The sequence below is a fragment of the Lepus europaeus genome, chromosome X (assembly GCF_033115175.1).
Source record: "Lepus europaeus isolate LE1 chromosome X, mLepTim1.pri, whole genome shotgun sequence".
NCBI lineage: Eukaryota > Metazoa > Chordata > Mammalia > Lagomorpha > Leporidae > Lepus > Lepus europaeus.
In genome coordinates this window covers 20,064,862-20,082,808 of record NC_084850.1, presented here as the reverse complement: position 1 = coordinate 20,082,808, position 17,947 = coordinate 20,064,862, and the positions used below count along the sequence as shown (strand labels likewise).

The 17,947-nt window shown below is 38.4% G+C and overlaps 1 protein-coding gene across 1 annotated transcript; it reads right to left on the bottom strand.

Moving 5' to 3' along the window:
- Positions 1 to 598: 598 nt before the first annotated feature.
- MMGT1 (membrane magnesium transporter 1) lies at positions 599 to 12,816 on the bottom strand. The gene is made up of 4 exons (XM_062183865.1): positions 12,492 to 12,816; positions 10,164 to 10,216; positions 6,813 to 6,916; positions 599 to 4,934 (listed from the first exon to the last, which is right to left on the bottom strand). Exons 1-4 carry the CDS (start codon positions 12,568 to 12,570, stop codon positions 4,775 to 4,777), a joined length of 396 nt encoding a protein of 131 aa, XP_062039849.1. The 5' UTR covers positions 12,571 to 12,816; the 3' UTR covers positions 599 to 4,774.
- Between the last annotated feature and the right edge of the window lie 5,131 nt (positions 12,817 to 17,947).

Below are 17,947 nucleotides of genomic sequence, written 5' to 3'. Positions count from 1 at the left end.
GAGGGGAAAAAGCCCATTTGAAGAGAGCAAAAGAAACAGGGAAAGATGTTAGGAAGGGTGAATCTAAGTGAAGGTTGTTCACCATTATTATTCTTTCACATCTATAGGTTTGCAATTTTTCAAAATAAAATTTTAGGAAAAATATCAATATGATTTCAGGTTTGGACAAAATGATACTAAAGTATCTGGAAAACACACACACAAGAACAACTAGAAAAAAAATCCCAGGAAAGAATAATTTATGAACTAGCAATGTCATATATGAAAATATATAACTGGAAATAATGAAAAGAGTGGAATTTTTTGCAACGGATTGCAGAGCCAAGAAATGTGTGTGTGAGATCGTTTTGTGTATGTGAGATTGTTTTTCCAATCAGTATGGAAGCAAGTCAATAAATGGAGTTGGGATACCCAGTTATTTGGAAGAGAAAAATGTTTAATCCTTACTTCATTGCTACTACCTAAATAAATTCCAAAGGAATCATAGATTTCAATGTTAAAAAAAAAAACTTAAAAGTACTGGAAAAATACATTTATTCATAAATGTAAAGTCCTTTCTAAGGAAAGAAGGCATAAAGACTGATAAGTGTAACTACATAAATCAATAATATACAGGAAAATGTTATTAAACATGTGACAATGGATCAATTTCCTTAGCTTACAAAAAGCTCATACAAATCAATAAACAAATCATCTAATAGGAAACAGAACATAATCATACAGTTCACAGAAAATATCAGTAATCCATAAACATGAAAATGTGTTCCATCTCCTCATTAAGATGCAAGATATCATTCATTTACTTTCACATGATCAAACATAAAAAGTAGTACCCACTATCAGCACCAGTGTCATAAACAATCATTCTCACACTGTATGTAGAAGCACACTGGGCCAAGGTTTCCAGAGGACAATTTGGCAGTAGACTACTGCACTGAAAATGAAAACTACTCTTTGATCTAGCAATTCTATTGCTATAAATTAACTCTACTGATACAATCTCATTATATGTATAAGTATGTTCACTGCAATATAATTTAATAAAATACTGGAAACCTAAAAGCTCATTATTGTATAATAGGACACCATAGTTATTAAAAATCATTATTTCTGTATGGATAAAGATTTCATAAAACACAGCAGAAGCAAGCAAGGTACAGAATAGTATATAGTCTGATTCCTTAATATAAAATTTTTAAAATATATGTTCACAGGCAAATAAAAGGTTTTATTCCTATAAGAACAACAAGACTGTTGATGCTGGTTACCTTTGGGTGAAATATTAGGGTAGGAAGGAAGAGAACAAAAGATTTATGCCTTTCTGTACTGTCTGATCCTTTTGTCACGTGTGTCTTTTTTTCTCCTTTTAAAATAACATTTGTTTAGCAGTTTGTTTTGAGGTAGTCCTCTGTAGGCTTGAATACTGGTGATGTTTTCAAAATACTTTAGGTAAATGCCAAGTTTTACAAAGTAGAACTTTTTCCCCTTGCATTTTCTCATTCTCTTACACTTTAAACATGATTTCCTGTTAGGTACAAAGTGACATTTTGTATGGGCTGTTTGCCTATAAGAAATTTGTGATGGAATGATTATAGACACTGCTGCTCAAGGACTAATTCCTATACTTCAAAGAGCACTTACTGATTCATAAATACAAATGAGATTATACATTCTATTAAAGCTTAAAACTGCAATAGAATTTACATGTACAATTAAATAGAAAGTATCTATTGAATTTAGTAAAACAAAATCACACTGGAAAATATAGTCATAAAATTAGCTCTTACATTTTTCTGGGGACAGAGAAGCAGAAGAAATGAGATTAAAAATAAAAAACGCAAAACAAAATGAAACAAACAAACAAAAAAAAAACCACTACCAAAAACAGGGTGAGACAATCATTTATTTATTGGACAGGGTAAAGTCATTTAAAGAGAGAGAACATATCCAAAAAATGTGTTTAGCTTGGTGTTACAGGCACTGATGCTCACAACAAACACTCAATACATCATGGAAACAGGCCACATACAACCAGGAAGATGCTGTTGTGCCACTCAAAGCTAAGCCACAGTGCTTAGGAAACCATCAGTAGGAAGTTAGAGAGCACAAGAGTTTCCAACGCAAAAGTCTGCACTTTTTGCCACTGGGCCATTTGGCTGGTTCCCTGGTTATTAAGTGAGTCTTCCAGTATTCTTGAGAACTTTGATACACACTTCTGAATGTCACTGAAATCATAGTCAACTGCAGACTGAGCTAGCTCACATGTTTTTAACGCCCTTAGGCAGTAACAGACTGTCTCATAGTACTGTAAATCAAGTTCCATACTTAATACATTTAGCAGGGTTACAATGTACCCAAATCACCTTTAGTCCTATGGTACATACTTGGAAAAGTCAGCAGAAATTGACTGGAGTCAATTAAAAAGAAATTTGGGGAGCTCAGCTGGCCCGAGGTATACAAGCTGCTAGCAAAGATGTACACACTGAAAATTACTATGTCAATTATTTGCCAAATTATTTGGCATCATTTTTAGCAGGTCTTTCCTAGCTGGGCAGGCAAAGAGTTCAATATCCACTCTAGAAACTAGCCAAAATATAATAAGTAATACATTATGAATGCCTAAAAAAAACTATTACATATGATCAACTGAGAAACCTGTTAAGTATCTGATCTTCTCTCCTTAAATATATTCATTTGGCGAATCATGTCCTTTCACAGCAATAATTAATCACAAGATAAGAACAACTTCTCACTCCATATAACAATCCTTTGGGAGAAGTCACTCATGGAAGACCAGATCCTCTATGAATCCATTTATATTAAATGTCCAGAGAAGGTATACCTATACAGATAGAAAGTAGATTAGTAGTTCCCTAGGGTTGATGGGGGGGGGCAGCAGTGGGAGAAAATGAGGCAACTTTTAAAGTGCAGGGAGATTCTTTTTGGGACTGCAAAATGTTCTAAAAGTGGTTGTGGCCGATATTTCACAATTTTGTGAATTCACTAAAAGTCACAGAATTGTACCCTTTGAATGGGTCAACTATAAGGCAGGCAAACTACATCTCAACAACATTACAGAAATATATTAGGAAAGGAATTCAGCCCCAAAAGAGAAGAAAACAAGAAACTCTCCCAAATCAAGTTATACCTGAGGAAAGGTAGACAAGACTGATATAAGGAGCTTGTTTTTCACACACTATTTTGATTTAATTATCATCACTTTAACTCCTGACTCCACACTTTTAACATATTCCTAATTTATTTTAGGCTATCGGCAGATTCTAACTTTGTTCTCATTAGAGAGCAGAGTCAGTATTCCACAGACAGACTGGATTGGCAAAACAAAACAGAACAAAACAACACTAATAAAAATCCAATGACAAATTCATCTCATGCCTTGGGGCTGTGCGTTACCAGGCAGAATAAAAGAAGTGAGGTTCGTTTCTAATGGAAAAACACCATCAAGAATAAAGGCATCTTATGACTCTTGCCTAAAGCATGTTTCCTTTTCAAACCTGCATACAGTTATTCCCTTTACACCCATACAATTCAACAAAAGCAATGTGTTTACATCTGTACAATTAAAAAATGCATTATTCTCTATACCAAAATGGTGAGATTCCTGCAGCTTTCTAGATCAAAGAGCTAGCCAAATTTCTCCTAGAGTAAAATCACTGTTCCTAGAACAATTCAATTCTGTATCCTCATCCTCACCTTCACCAACAGAGTGAAGATAGAAAACTCTAAACCTTCTATAAATCAAAACTACAAAACAATTTCTTAAGTGGCCTTGAGGTTTCTAAAAAAATATATTCATTCCAAATATTTAGAACATATTTGGCCCAATTCCTTTAAGTCTGCCTTTAGATTAATGAGAAGTTTCCTTTATTTTCATTTAGTTCACTAGTTTAGCATGGAATAAACTAACAGAGACTCTAAATAAGTTAAACTAATGACAAGTAATCCATTTTCCTCAACAATTATCATTCCTTTATATAGGCAGGATAATGAAATCACAAATGGTCTTTTTTGGTCTATCTTCAACTATTCCTATACTACATAATCACTTCGAGCACATTTCTACACATAAATGAAGAGAACAAAAACAGTTTTACAACAAGTTGAACCTGTTAAATACTTCTGCCATGACAAGGAATTTCTAACACAAAAATTTCTCACTGTACACAGAATCTCAGAGAAGTAATTAAACAAGACAAGTCAATGCTAGAAAGTATACGGGAGTGGGATGGAGTAAGAAGTCATGGATAAATTAAAAACTGGCAAATATCTGCTGAAGCAGAGCCACTTTTTAGGGGATAAAAGAAGAGTGGAAAAGTCACCATTTTGGTCTCATTAGGGAAGTTCATTTATTAAGAACTGAAGACCATTTTACTATAATTCATGCTGCAAAATGCAGTAGTCACACAGTATTTCCAAAAGGATCCTAGAAACTGTAGTGCAAAAGAAAAGAAAATTTAAGAAAATAAATAATCACAGAAACCATCAACATTTTTCAATGTGTTCAAAATAGTGACTTTACAAAATATGTTAATTTGTCTTAAATGAAAAAAATTCATCAAAAATTCAATCAAAGACTCATTTCATAGATAACCAATACTGCATTAAGGACTTGACTAACAGTGTACAAACAAGGGCCATAGATTTTTTTAAATTGGTCTGAGAGATCAATATAAATACTAATGTGGGGAGTGTTTTATGCCCCAAACTCCAATATTGAGCTCTGTGTCCTGTCCTATTATAATTTGTAAAAATATTAACGGCGCAGCGACTCAAGTTTTCGTAACTTCAACGATGTGTTAGAGGACAATGCATCTTGATTTGAAGAATTTGTTGTATCTGAAGGCCGGAACAGTACTCGACCACGATGGTTAAAGACATAAAAGGATGGGTGATTCCTTAATGTATCAAATGTCCTTAAAAGAAAAAGAAGGCATCAATTTTAGATAATCTTCATAAAAGCCTATCTGAAAATAGCAGGATTCTAGTAATTATGCATTTCCTATTGCTTACATTTTTAACTAACTATAAGCTCATGAAATCAGTCTATAAATGATAACCATACTGTATCTCACTTTTCCTGCTCAAAGAGAATAACAAACCTGGAATGGCAGCATTAAACTGTTAACTTACTTATTTTTTCTTTTATTTGAGAGGAAGAGACATGAAGAGACAGAGAGCTCCCATCTGCTGGTTTGTTCCCCAGATGCCTGCAATGGCTGAAGTTGGACCAGAGCCAGGACTGCAAACTAGGGCTGCCACACAGGTGGCAGAAACCCAATTACTTGAGTCATCACCATTGCCTCCTAGGGTCTGCCTTGGCAGGAAGCTGGAGGCAGGAGCCAGAGCCAGGAATCAAACCCAGAAACTCCAATATAAGATGCAGGCATCTTAACTACTAAGCTAAATGCTGGCTCCCAAGCCCTCAATTTTTTTTCACTCAGCCATTCCCCTAAGAAGAACAATGCAAGCACTAACTCAACTTTAATCACCTCTGTAAATCTAACAGTAACCCGTGCTAAATGGTCTTTTACAAAACCAGTACATAAATTACTCCTTGATTATTCTCATTTGGTGCTCACAATTCAAGCCATGATTACTTCACAGATTTGTTTTCCAAGAATCTTTTGGCCCTCTGTACCTGCTATTGTCCAAGCTCATATATTTTTGCTACCACCTACTTAACGCCATTCTGTTTCACTTCTTTCTTTCCTGGCTCCTTGCCTGTGATTCTTCATAGACTTTTTGTAGGTGTAGTGGTGGGAGTGGAGTTTCCTTTTTTTTTCCCCAGTGAGATATATATGGTCTAAATGAGTTCACAAACACCTCACTGTGTGGCCTTTATTGTGTTTGTTTTTAATATTATTTTCCTGGAAAGAACAAGAGAATCCTTCCTTTGATTAAAAACTCAAATCTCAAAGTTACCCCACCTAAACATGCAAGTATCATCCCTTACAAAACAGGAGACCTAATATGTAAGTATTTAAAATGTAAATAACAGTAAATGTAAATGGGAAGATGATTCCATTTCCTCTAACATAACTATTTACTGTGAAGCCTTCCAAGAAAATATTATAAAGGGTTTATCATTTCCAGATCAGGAAGGTGAGTAAAGTCCAAAGATGGAATTCAACAAAACCAGAGGATGTTAGGAAAGTAAAAATATGGAAAAGAAAAGCAAGCAAAGAAACAATAGCTTAGAAAATAGCTTAGAAGAAGTACAGAAGAGAAAAGCAAGTAGAATAACAAATATTCTTTAATTCAGGGATAGAAAAGGGCCTGAGAGCAGAGTTTACATTAACATAAACTCAAGTGAGAGGAAACAGAAAACCCCTTACTCTTCCAAAGACTAATGTAGGACAAGAGGATGAAAAGAGGAAGAAAAGAATAGAGGAAGAGTAGGAGGGAGAAAGGAAAGAGGGAATGATAGGGGAAAGAAGGAAGGGAAGAAGGGGGAAGGGTAGAAGGAGGAAGCTTGGTTAAAATTTCTGTGGGATTACTGTTCCATCTATCTATTGCCAACCAGCCAATCATTGATAATATTAAGCAACTAGTACAACAACTTTGTATCTTATTCTAATGTCAATAATCTGCCATTCAGCTTCCATTTGCCCTATCATTTCAAATACTGCCTCAATATATTTACCTCATTACTCACACAAATTGCATAATCAAAATGTAAAAACAAAATTAACTTTCATGTACCAGAAAACATAAATTTTAGATTACATAAGTAAAGCAAACCCTTATGGAATGAAAATGAATTTCAAGCCTATGAAAATGAAAAGACTTACTTATTCTTTAGTTCTGAAGTAGCATCCATGTCTTTAAACTCCCCTGCAATATGAACTATACCATAACAGGTAACTGCAAAGGCCAGAAGTGTCTGAAGCACTATCTGTGAGTATAAAGATTGAAATTACTAAAAGAGCACACAAATATTAGAAGCATCTGCAATCTTCTCTCAGCCTCTAACAGGTAGTTCTCTCAATATCATTCATCAAGGAGTCAATTCTCACTTGAAATGATTTTGACTCAGGATAAAATCTTCTACAAATTCTGTGGCTCAGTGGGAAAAATACATCTGATGCCTTGATAAATGAACTTAGTGACATACCCAAAGAAGCAAAATCACTGAGTACTGCCATGGTAGTGAGCCACTCAGAACTCAATTATCAAATATTACCTACTTTGAAGAGCAGCTAAGAATTTTTTACTGTATTATTCTTCAACATCACACAGAGCATATAAAGCCTATGTGTACAGTGCAAAGAAAAGTAATAATATTCACCCACCACACAGATTAAGAAACAGAACATCACCGAACATCACCATTATCTTTCAAGTCTCACATATCCCTGTCCAATTACATCCCAGACTCTCTCTCAACATTAACTATTGTAACTGTGTTTTAACCAATTCCTTGCTTTTCTTTTCTTAAAAAAAGCTATACTTCTTTATTTGAAAGGCAGAATGAGACAAAGGGGAAGAGAGAGAGGGCTTCTATCTGCTGGTTCATTCCCCCAAATAGCAGTAATGGCCAGGGCTGGGCCAGACCAAAGCCAGGAACTCCATCCTGGTCTACATGGGTGGCAGAAACCCAAGCACTTGAGACATCTTCCACTTCGTTCCCAGGTGCATTAGTAGGGAACTGGATTAGAAGTGGAGTAGCCAGGAACAAAACAAGGGCTCAAACATGATGCTGGTATTCCAGGTGGTGGCTTAACCTGCTGTGCCACAACTCCAGCCCCTCCTTGCTCTTCTTGATAATTTTACCAGCCATATATGTATTTCTTTTTTTTTTTTTTTAACAGGCGGAGTGGATAGTGAGAGAGAGAGAGACAGAGATAAAGGTCTTCCTTTTTGCTGTTGGTTCACCTTCCAATGGCTGCCACGGCCGGCGCATCGCGCTGATCCGAAGCCAGGAGCCAGGTGCTTCTTCTGGTCTCCCATGCGGGTGCAGGGCCCAAGCACTTGGGCCATCCTCCACTACCTTCCCGGGCCATAGCAGAGAGCTGGCCTGGAAGAGGGGCAACCGGGATAGAATCCAGCGCCCCAACCGGGACTAGAACCCGGTGTGCCAGCACTGCAAGGCGGAGGATTAGCCTGTTAAGCCACGGCACTGGCCAAACCAGCCATATATGTATTTCTAAAACATATATTGCTTACTTTTGCCCATTCTGAATTTTTAAAAATGTACTCTTTTTGGTCTAGTCCTTCTCGATCAACATTGGTAGTGAAATTTATCCCTGCTATACTAATGTAGCTGTAGTCTACTTTCACTGTTTTCTATTTCATTATATGAAGATAGCACAATTTGCCCATTACATGTTGCTAGATTGTTTCTTGTTTGTAACTTTTACAAAGCAATATGAATAATCTTGTATATATCTCCTGGAACACAGAAGTGGAAACACTGTTTAAAGTACTCTCACATAATATCAACTTGCTCTCAAAGAGGTTATCCAAGCAAAAACCTTCAATTAGAAACTAACCAACATGGGATTATAGGCATATTTTCTTTCTTTATTAATTTGAAAGGCAGAGAGACAGAAAGATAGAGAGACAGGGATTTTCATCTGCTGGTTCACTTCCCAAATGGCTGCAACAGCCAGGGCTGGGCCAAGCTGAAGTGAGGAGCTAGGAACTCCATCCTGGTCACCCACATGCGCGGTAGCAGGGGGCTATCACCTGCTGCCTTCCCAGGCACATTAGCAGGAAGTTGGACTGGACATGTTGGCAGCCAGGGCTCAAACTGGCTCACCAATATTGGATGCAGTTGTTACAAGCTGTGGCTTAATCCGCTGCACAGTATATTTTCTGGTATATTTTCTTTATTTCAAATTTTCCAATTTGTAAACAGAACAGTTATTTAAAATATTCACAAATTAACCTCTGTGTGTGTGTGTATGTGTGTGCGCAAGTGTATCCACCAAAAAGCAAAAGTGATAAGAGAATAACTTAATAGCCACATCTAAAATATCCTTAATTACAGACGACTACAGTCAAAATTAGCCACAAGGTATTATTCTGAGTTAAAATCTGATGTCATGTAATGCCAGTTTACATTCCCACCACCACTGTACCAAGAACACTTACTCTACACAATGCAAACAATGGCACTGTTAACAAGAATATTGTCAATCTGAGTTATCATGAAAATGTTTCAGAAAAGTTGTTGATAAAAAAGGCTAATTGTAAAACTATACATATATGCATGTGTAACCATTTTTCTTTTAAAGAAAAAGACTTTGTTTTTGATTTGGCAAAACTACACATACACAAATAAAGACACTATTGTTTATGCATAGGAAGAAGTCTGAACTACTGACATACTCCAAACTGTTCAGAAAATTGCTGAGGAATGAGGTCTGTTTGTTGTTGTTTCAATTGTGTGGGGTCGGTTTTCAGTTTTACAGGTATTGATTCTGTTACAAAGAACTTACTACTCTTATAATTTCAAACACAGTAAACAGAAAAATTGTGAGTGAGGCATGAATATGTCATTTGAGCTTAAAAACACTTATTTTTCAGTTTGACCACCTATATATATCCCTAAACAACATACTGTTTTACTTGCTTTAAAACTTTATATAAATAGGAACTTTTCTAAAAAGTAAAGCCAAGGGCCCAGCATTGGGGGCACAGCGAGTTAAGACATTGCTTGGGATACCAGCATCCCATATCCAAGCATTGGATTGGAGTCTTGGCTGCTCTGCTCCCAACACAGCTCTCTTCCTGGGAAGGCAGCGGAAGATGGCCCAAGTACTTGGGTCCCTGCCACCCACGTGGGAGACCCAGATGGAGTTCCTGGCTTCCCCTACCTGGCTGTTGCAGCCACTTGGGGAATGAACAGCAGATGGAAGATCTCTCTCTCTCACTCACTCACTCTCATGCTCTGCCTTTCAAATAAATAAATAAATCTTTAAAAAAAAATCCATCTCATACCATGAACAGAGAAACTTCTAGAAAGACTATTTCATCTATAATTTTAGAAACAGAATCTTTGTATTGTATAAAGAGTAGAGAACAGATGTTATTTCATGTCTGGAAATTGTTAAGAGAATAAAAATCAGTAAAAAGCTATAACCTATGTGGTTAACTTTTCAAAATATATTTTAACAGAATATAAATGACCAACTTACATCTATTGGCAGTGATTCATCTTCCTTTTCTGTTAATCGCATATAAGAACGATCTATAAACCAGAAGCATACCATTAAGGAAAGTATAAACCATATTTCTTTCTTAAAATACAATCAAATCAATACACCAAATAAGCGGTGGACTTATATGCTATATAAAGTAATGCTAATCCTAATTCTTCAAAAACTTCTATCTTCTAGGGTAGTCAGCCTTATCTTGAACTATTTTATTCTCATTATGACCTCCTTTGTCACCTTATAAAACAGGGTAAAAAATTTATAGGTGAGCAAGTATCAGGCAGAAATACCTAAGCATAATTTTTCTTTCCATTACTACAAAAAGTAGAAGCCTCTGAAACTATTTATTGCATAGTCAAAGAAATTACAATAATAAAAAAAATAGTAAATCTATAGAAAATCTTAACTCTGAAATAGCACCACCATCACATAGTACGGACAAAGTAACACTACTGTGGAAACGTTTCTCCTAAGAGAACACACTGGGGCAGTGGAAGAGGAATTTCAGGACATCAGTTTCTGCTTTTACTGCTATTTAATTAAATGTGCAGCTGCTTTCACCTCAGAAGGCAGCAAGGGACAAAAGAATCAGATGTGGAAGTTGATAAACCTGGAGTAGAGTAACAGCTCATCAATTAACTGTATCTCATTCAATTTAAGACACACTCAATGATTGTAACACATGTTTCAATTTCAGAGCCTTAAAATGTGGGAGTGGGAACGTTTCTTAGTATCAAAGAAATGCATTATCTTTTCATTGCCCAAGTTTCCCTAACAGCAAAATGGAAATAACATGGAGATTAAAAGAAATGTAGTATATGATCAGTGTGTTGCTATAATAAAGTTCATTATGGCAAAGATGAGTATGATGCAACACCATAGTGTACTATCTCCTGCTACAATCTAACATGACACAATCTCAAAGGTAAATATTAGCATCTTCCCAACATGAGCATTAGAAGGTCTCACTACAGTGAAAAATCCACAAGGCATTCTCATCAACTAAAACACAAAATACAGAATAATCTCTATTTAATAATGTACTTTGAACTAAAATATTCAAATTGCTTCGAGTAAGCATGTATGGACTCTTTTTTTTAAAAAGGCAATATACTTAGAGACATTTCTTAAGTTTCAATTTACTAGGTTTATCATAAGGACAGGTGTACAAGAAAAATCAAACCAATACCAAAAATAGATTTTGACTAACCTCCTACAGTCTGCTCAATTCCCAGCTAGCTTTTCTGTTTGCATGAAGCGTAATCTGAGTCTAACACTACCTTAGCCAGGCATTTCCTCATCTGTAAAACGAAGGGATTAGACTTCAGTAATCTCCCAGGGCCCTCCTTGTGCTATGATTATACAATTTTACAGCTGAAGCTTGTTGTAGAAAATGACAGTACCCCAGTGTATCCTAATCTCCTCCAGGACAGTACTTCTCAAACCAATGTGCATACAAATCATCTGGGATCTTATTAAAACGCAGATTCTGTTTCAACAGATCTGGGGTGGGGCCTGGGTGTCTCTAACGAGCTCCCTGGTGCTGGTCAATTGAGCACACTTTGTGCAGCAAGGCTCGAAGATACTTAATTCCCCAGCTCCACGCGTTCTTATATGCTTTAAGCACAGCATATATGTCACTTTGTTGTGATCATTTCTCAATCCACTTGCTTTTCCACTAGACTTTGAACTCCCTCCGGGCATCACTGTACCCCTAGCACCTAAGCACAATGCAGTTTCAACCAATGACCAAAGACTGAATTTTATAACGCAGTGTAGCACATATCCTTTGTACAAGGTCACATACACTTATAGCAGTAAAGCAAATTTTTAACTAGTTCTTCAGACTTCCAGTCTAATGGTCTTTCCCCCGGGTCTCCCTAAGGCCACGCACGGGTCACTACTTCTCCATCTGTATCTGGACAGCCCAGGAGTACCCAAGATGTTGTCCACCTGGCTGTCACGAGACCGCGAGCATCTGGACTCCTTTACTCCACATTGCCTGACCTGCCCCGTGCTGGATTTGACATCACTTGTCCTGGATTCTGGAATAGACTCCCGCTCTGAATCCTCTCCTAGACATTCCCTTCTAACCTTCCCGCAATATCTGATGCCTTATTCGCCTCGAACTCAAACTCCAAAGCTTCCACCAGCCAGTGGACCCCGGCACTGCTTGTCTTAGTCACCCCAAACTGTAACGTCTCCAATGACCGTTCTTTGGACACTCGGTCTCACAGTCCCGCAGGGATGCACCTACACACCGCCCCCAGGGTCCCACATGGGAGCAGTCTCTGTCCCCCATGCACTTACGCTGAGCAGCGGAAAAGGCGGCGTGGGCTAGAGCAAAAAGGCCGATGCCTACCAGCCCCTTCCACAGCGATGGCGCCATGATAACTGAAGGAGCAGCAGCCCAACAAAGAGGCGAAGGGCGGCGGAGCTGTTCCCTTTTCCACCGGCGGGTGTCAGTGCGGCGCTGAGAGATGACGTCACTGAAGCCCTGAGCGCGAAGTGCCTCGGTGGTGGTGAAAAACCGATAGTAGTGAGAAAGCGGAAACAGGAATGCCGGGAAGAAGGGGTAAGGGACACGGAAAAAGGTCTAGGAGAGCAACGAGCCTGCGCTTGGTGACTTGTGGGACAGGGGCGGGGCTGAGCGAAGAGCGTAGAAGAAGAGGGGAAAGCGGGATCAATGAGGACGCGAAGTGAAAGGCGCCGGCAAATGAGCGCGAGCCGCGGGAGAAGGGGCGGGGCCTGTGGAGGTTCCGGGTGGGGCTGAGGGGCGGGAGTTGTAGGTGTAGGCACTGGTGAAAGTCGGTCAAGGGCTAGGCTCAGACTCCCGACGGTACTTTTAATTTTTTTTTTTGTTTTCCTTCAAGTTGTGTCCTTTGTTTTCGGGAGACCTTTCCTGCGCTTCCGGCTTCTAGGCGCAAGCACTGCTGAAGGAGGCAAAGGTGTTAAACCGAGGAAGCAGCTGGAGTGTCAAGGGCAACAGTCTGGGCTCTGGAGCCCTAAACAATTGGCCTGCGGGGGATGCTCAGTAAATGTTAGTTCCCCTCTTACCTTCCAAAGGGCTTGACGAAAGATTTGCCACAAAAAAAGTGTAGCGTGGCGCCAAGTGTCTTGTGATGAGGACAGCTAACTTTAGGGAAGAAATGAAAGAGGAAATGAAAGGATGCAATCCTAGCGAGCGCGCTCGCTCTCTCGCGCTCTCTCTAAACCCAAGGACAAAATGTACTCTTCTTCCATTTTTCTTTGTATTTAGTCCCTAAAATGGGCCTGTTTTTACTCTGCTCTCCCCTGATGCTCTCACCTGCGTAGATATGATCGTGATTCCAAATCAACGTTTCTGTTTCAGATAACTCACCATAACCCCAGATTCGCACTGTTGACTACCAGCTGGACGTTTGTTTCCATGTGAGTGGCCCATCCAGAATTCATCCTTTTTACCAAACTCTGCATCAGTTCCTCCAGTATCCACTGGCTGAGTGGCACAGCTTTGGAAACTCTATATATTACAGCGTAAATGCAAAGTGTAATCACCATTTGTTCCCCTAACCTTAACAGAATTCTACCTTTTAGCTGCATCAATTTGCTCATCCTCGCTAGCTTAGAGGCCTATCTTGACCACCCTTTTTAAATTTGCAACATTCCATTCTTCATCCTCTTAGCCTTCTGTATTTTTTGTATCACCTTCTAGCATACTATACAATTTACCTGTTTATTATGTTGCTTATTATTGTTTACTTTCTATCCTCCAGCACAGAAACGTAAGCTCCAAGAGGACAGAGATTTCCCTGTGTCTAGAACATTGACTGTCACATCGTAGGCTTTCAATAAGTGTTTGTTGAATGAAGGATATGGGAACATATGATAGATGTATTTCTATTTGAAAAACTCTTTACAGAGAGTCCTTCTGTTTTGAATTGAGGTCACACCCTTGTGGACTTGCAGGCACTCTTAAATTTTGATAACTTTTTGATTATAAATATTTCCTAATACAGTTGACCTTCCCCAAAGCTGAAAAAAGAAAATAGAAAATAAAAGATGTCCAGGATTCTTCATATTTCCTCAACTTTGCCTTTATGTTTTTGGTGCTGGATCTCATTTTCCAAACCTTTAGTCAAAGTCATTATTTTTCTCTAGGCCCTCTCCAGCTTCTTCACCTCTTTGCCAAAATTTTTCACAGTATTTGATTAATATCAAATGCAGTATAATGTATTTATAAGTCTCACGATCAGGAAGAACCAGGAGGTAATCTGGGTACTTGGCAAGAAAGTACTTCCTTCTCTACCCCTGGGAGGTGGCAAGATGGAAAAGATAGTTTAAAAAAAAAAAACAACCTCCTAGAACTTTGTTTTAACTCAGACAATGGTCAAATTGAAATTAGGCTTTTCAAGTGCCCTACTGTTTTAACTCTTCTAATACCAATGTATCTGATGCAGAAAGTGATTAGGAATGTTCTGAAGGGATCTGAGGTTTGTTTCCTTTCTTTTCAAAAGATGAAGTTATGGGGGAAAAAAAGAGGCCAGTACAGAATCTGCTATTTGTATAAGCTATCATTGCATTATCCTGTTCTTCAGGGAATTGACCTCGTCAGACATTGAGATTTTTTTTCTGTTTCCCCTTAAAATGCATTCCTCTCTGTCTTCAACCTGTTACTCATATACTGAGTACAAGATAAGCTAGCCTAGTTTCACATTTTCCAATAATAAATGGTTAAATCGTGTGTTTGGAGTTGGATTTTAATTGTCTTATGTGTAGACTGCACCCTGAAGGGAAGCCAAAGTATTCATAGTCACAGTTACCAAGGACTATATCCTTCAGAGAAATACCTTGAATCCCTTCAGACATGGTTCTCTAGATTAGAGTTAATCTCCAAGGTGCAAGGTATAGCTAATGGCAGCACTGTTTTCATGAGATTTTAGAACAAAAGTCAAACCTCATGGGAAAGAATATTTAAATTCCCAAATGACCCTGGAAGCACCTTAATTTTTCCTAAATGAAACAGCTGTTCTTCTTATGTCCTGTGTACAAATTATGTAAATGTTACAGAAGGTAAGAATAATGTCTAAAGAATTTCCTCCTGGGATGTTATTTGCAAAGACTTCATGTTTCCCAGGATAGTACCTTGAGTAGAGAAAGCACTGCTATCACAGAATTGTCTTCAACTTCATTAACTGTTCCGTGCCACCCAACTACACAAATGTCTTCATATGCTACTCATCCATGTCTCCACTTCCCATGCATATTCTCCCTGTCTACTACACATTGTCTTTTCCTATCTAGATAAAAAAAAAAAACACTTTCCTTAGGAAATATGTTCCTGACTATTATAGGTATCTATAAGAAATATATATCTATTGCACATACTAAACTTTTCTTCAAGTTTTTTGTATTTAGTACAACCTCTCTAGGTAACAAATTTTGGAAATTTAGTACCTGCTGAGTAAACTGGCATTTTCAATATCAAAATGGCATCCTCTTTACTTTTTTTCTTACAAAAGTGATGTACACTCAATGTAAGAAATTCAAACAAAAAGTTGTATTTTCCTTAAAGCATTAAGTGATGCATTAGAAATTGCATTTTGAATCTCAGTAAATGAGACTGTGGTTACATGATTCTTATCTTGAAGATTTATTTGTTTACTGGGTAATTTATGCTACAGTGGTTAAAAACATAGGCCCTAGAGTGACATTGGGTTTGAATTCCGACATTTCATTTTCTACTGCTGGGATTTTGGAGAAGGTACTGAACTTCACTGTGCCTCAGTTAGCTTGTCTGTAAAATGAACATGATTGTTATGTTTATCTGATAAGGCTGTCTTCAGCATTGAGACATATAAAGTGTTATAATAGTCTCACAGTTACTGACTCTTACAACTATTTTTTCCAAGCTGAGGAAATTCTGTATCTCTTTACTCTTTCCAAAAATGTCAGATACTTCTCCCTTTTGATTATTTTAATTGTTCTTAACTGGGCCATTTCTAGATCTATTAATATTTCTCTTAGAGTTCCATTACCACATTTTAGGTTATTTGTATGAGGTTAATATGACTATTTATTCCAAATGTCCTTCCTATTGGCACTGAAAATCTTACTTGCTTTTTGTAGCACATTGGGTTGGTTTGTTCAGAAAGTAAACTGTGAAAATTCCAGCATTCTTATGCCGCATTCTGATGGCTGTGACCTTTTCTTTATTCTACTGGAACATAGGCTACTATTGCCCTGAGACTGAGGTCTCTTTTTGTTAGGTAGGAAGTCAGTTATGAGCTTATGTGTGTGTAACAGGCCTAAAGAGAAGACATCTATGTCCAGCATATGCATCTGCATCTCAAAGTCATCCCGATAATGTTTCAGGGGCAGCCTGGCCCTCCCATCCTGCCCTGCCCCCTTCTACCTGGTAACCTGCCAGGTGGAGGTTCCCACCCATTCTGCCTGACAATCTTCCACAATCTCCCAGGTGCAGCCTAGTGTCTGCATCTCAAACACCCTGCTCCCTTCCTCCTGTCTGATAATATTTGCATCCATAAAGTCCTTTGTGTCAGACCTTCAAGAGAGGTTTTTCTATTTACATCCAAAAAGCCCTTTGTTCCAAGAGGAGCAGAGGTGGGGAAGCTAGACCCATCTCCTTAAAAACCCCCAGCCTCAACTGGACTGCGCGCTCAGCTCTCTGCATCTTTGCTGAGCCGCCCGCCTGGCCTGGTCAGGTGTAATCTCTCCACTCAACATGTAACCTCCCTCCTTCCTCCTCCCCAGTCTCTCAGGCTCTGTCTGGAGAGGTGCCCATCCGTCCTTTCCCTTCCCTAATAAACCTTGCTATTTTACCTCCCATTACTCTCTGTCTCATGCCTGAATTCTTTCTTGTGCGAAGACAAGAACCCTGCAATTTCTCCGGTAACATTTTCACCTTCTCTTCTTTGGAGAATGCAATAGTTCCTACAGCTTCAATATTGCATATATGGATCCCAAGTCGACTGCTGGTTCTGATCTCACCCCTGAACTGCAGGGTCAACTTTCTAAGTGCCTATTTTGATATCTGCACTAGGATGCCACACAAGTGCCTTCATTCCTTCATTTAAATTAGACCTTTTGACTCACATAACAATGCTACTCATAGACCTACGTTTTCCAGTTATCCAGGTTCCAAACCTTGGAATCATCTTTCAATTCCTCCTCAAACACTTCCCACCCATGCACCTAATCAATTGTGAAGACAGGTAATCCTACCTCTGCATTGTCTCCTGAATTCCTTATCCCATTTCCATTCTTACCATACCTGCTAAATTGAGGCCTCACTACTTTTCAACAAGACTGCTTTTCTAATCTCCTAACTGGCCTCCTGTTGCTCATCTCTCTGCACTTCATTTACCATCTTTCTGCTGCCAAATTGACATTGGGGAAGTTTTTGATCAGGGAAATGATTAAGTTAGAATTTGCATAGTATGGAGACCTTCCACAGTATGAATTCAGCCTGGCTTTCCAGCCTTTCCCTCAATAAGTGAATTAGTTAATTCAGTGTTTAGCAGGCACCTCCAATGAATCAAGGAACGTGTAGACTAAACTTATCCACTTTACTCAATTATCAGCTATTTACTTGGGCACTTACTATGTACCAAGTACTGCAAAGCCCTCTTTCAGTTTATCCTTGATTGAACCTGTATACATAGGGGGATTTAGTATCGTCTACAACCTGGAGATTTTCTCGGCACTGAATTATATTTAAGAAACATTTGTTGATGCACAGATATGAGGCTAGTTCAAACAGCTCA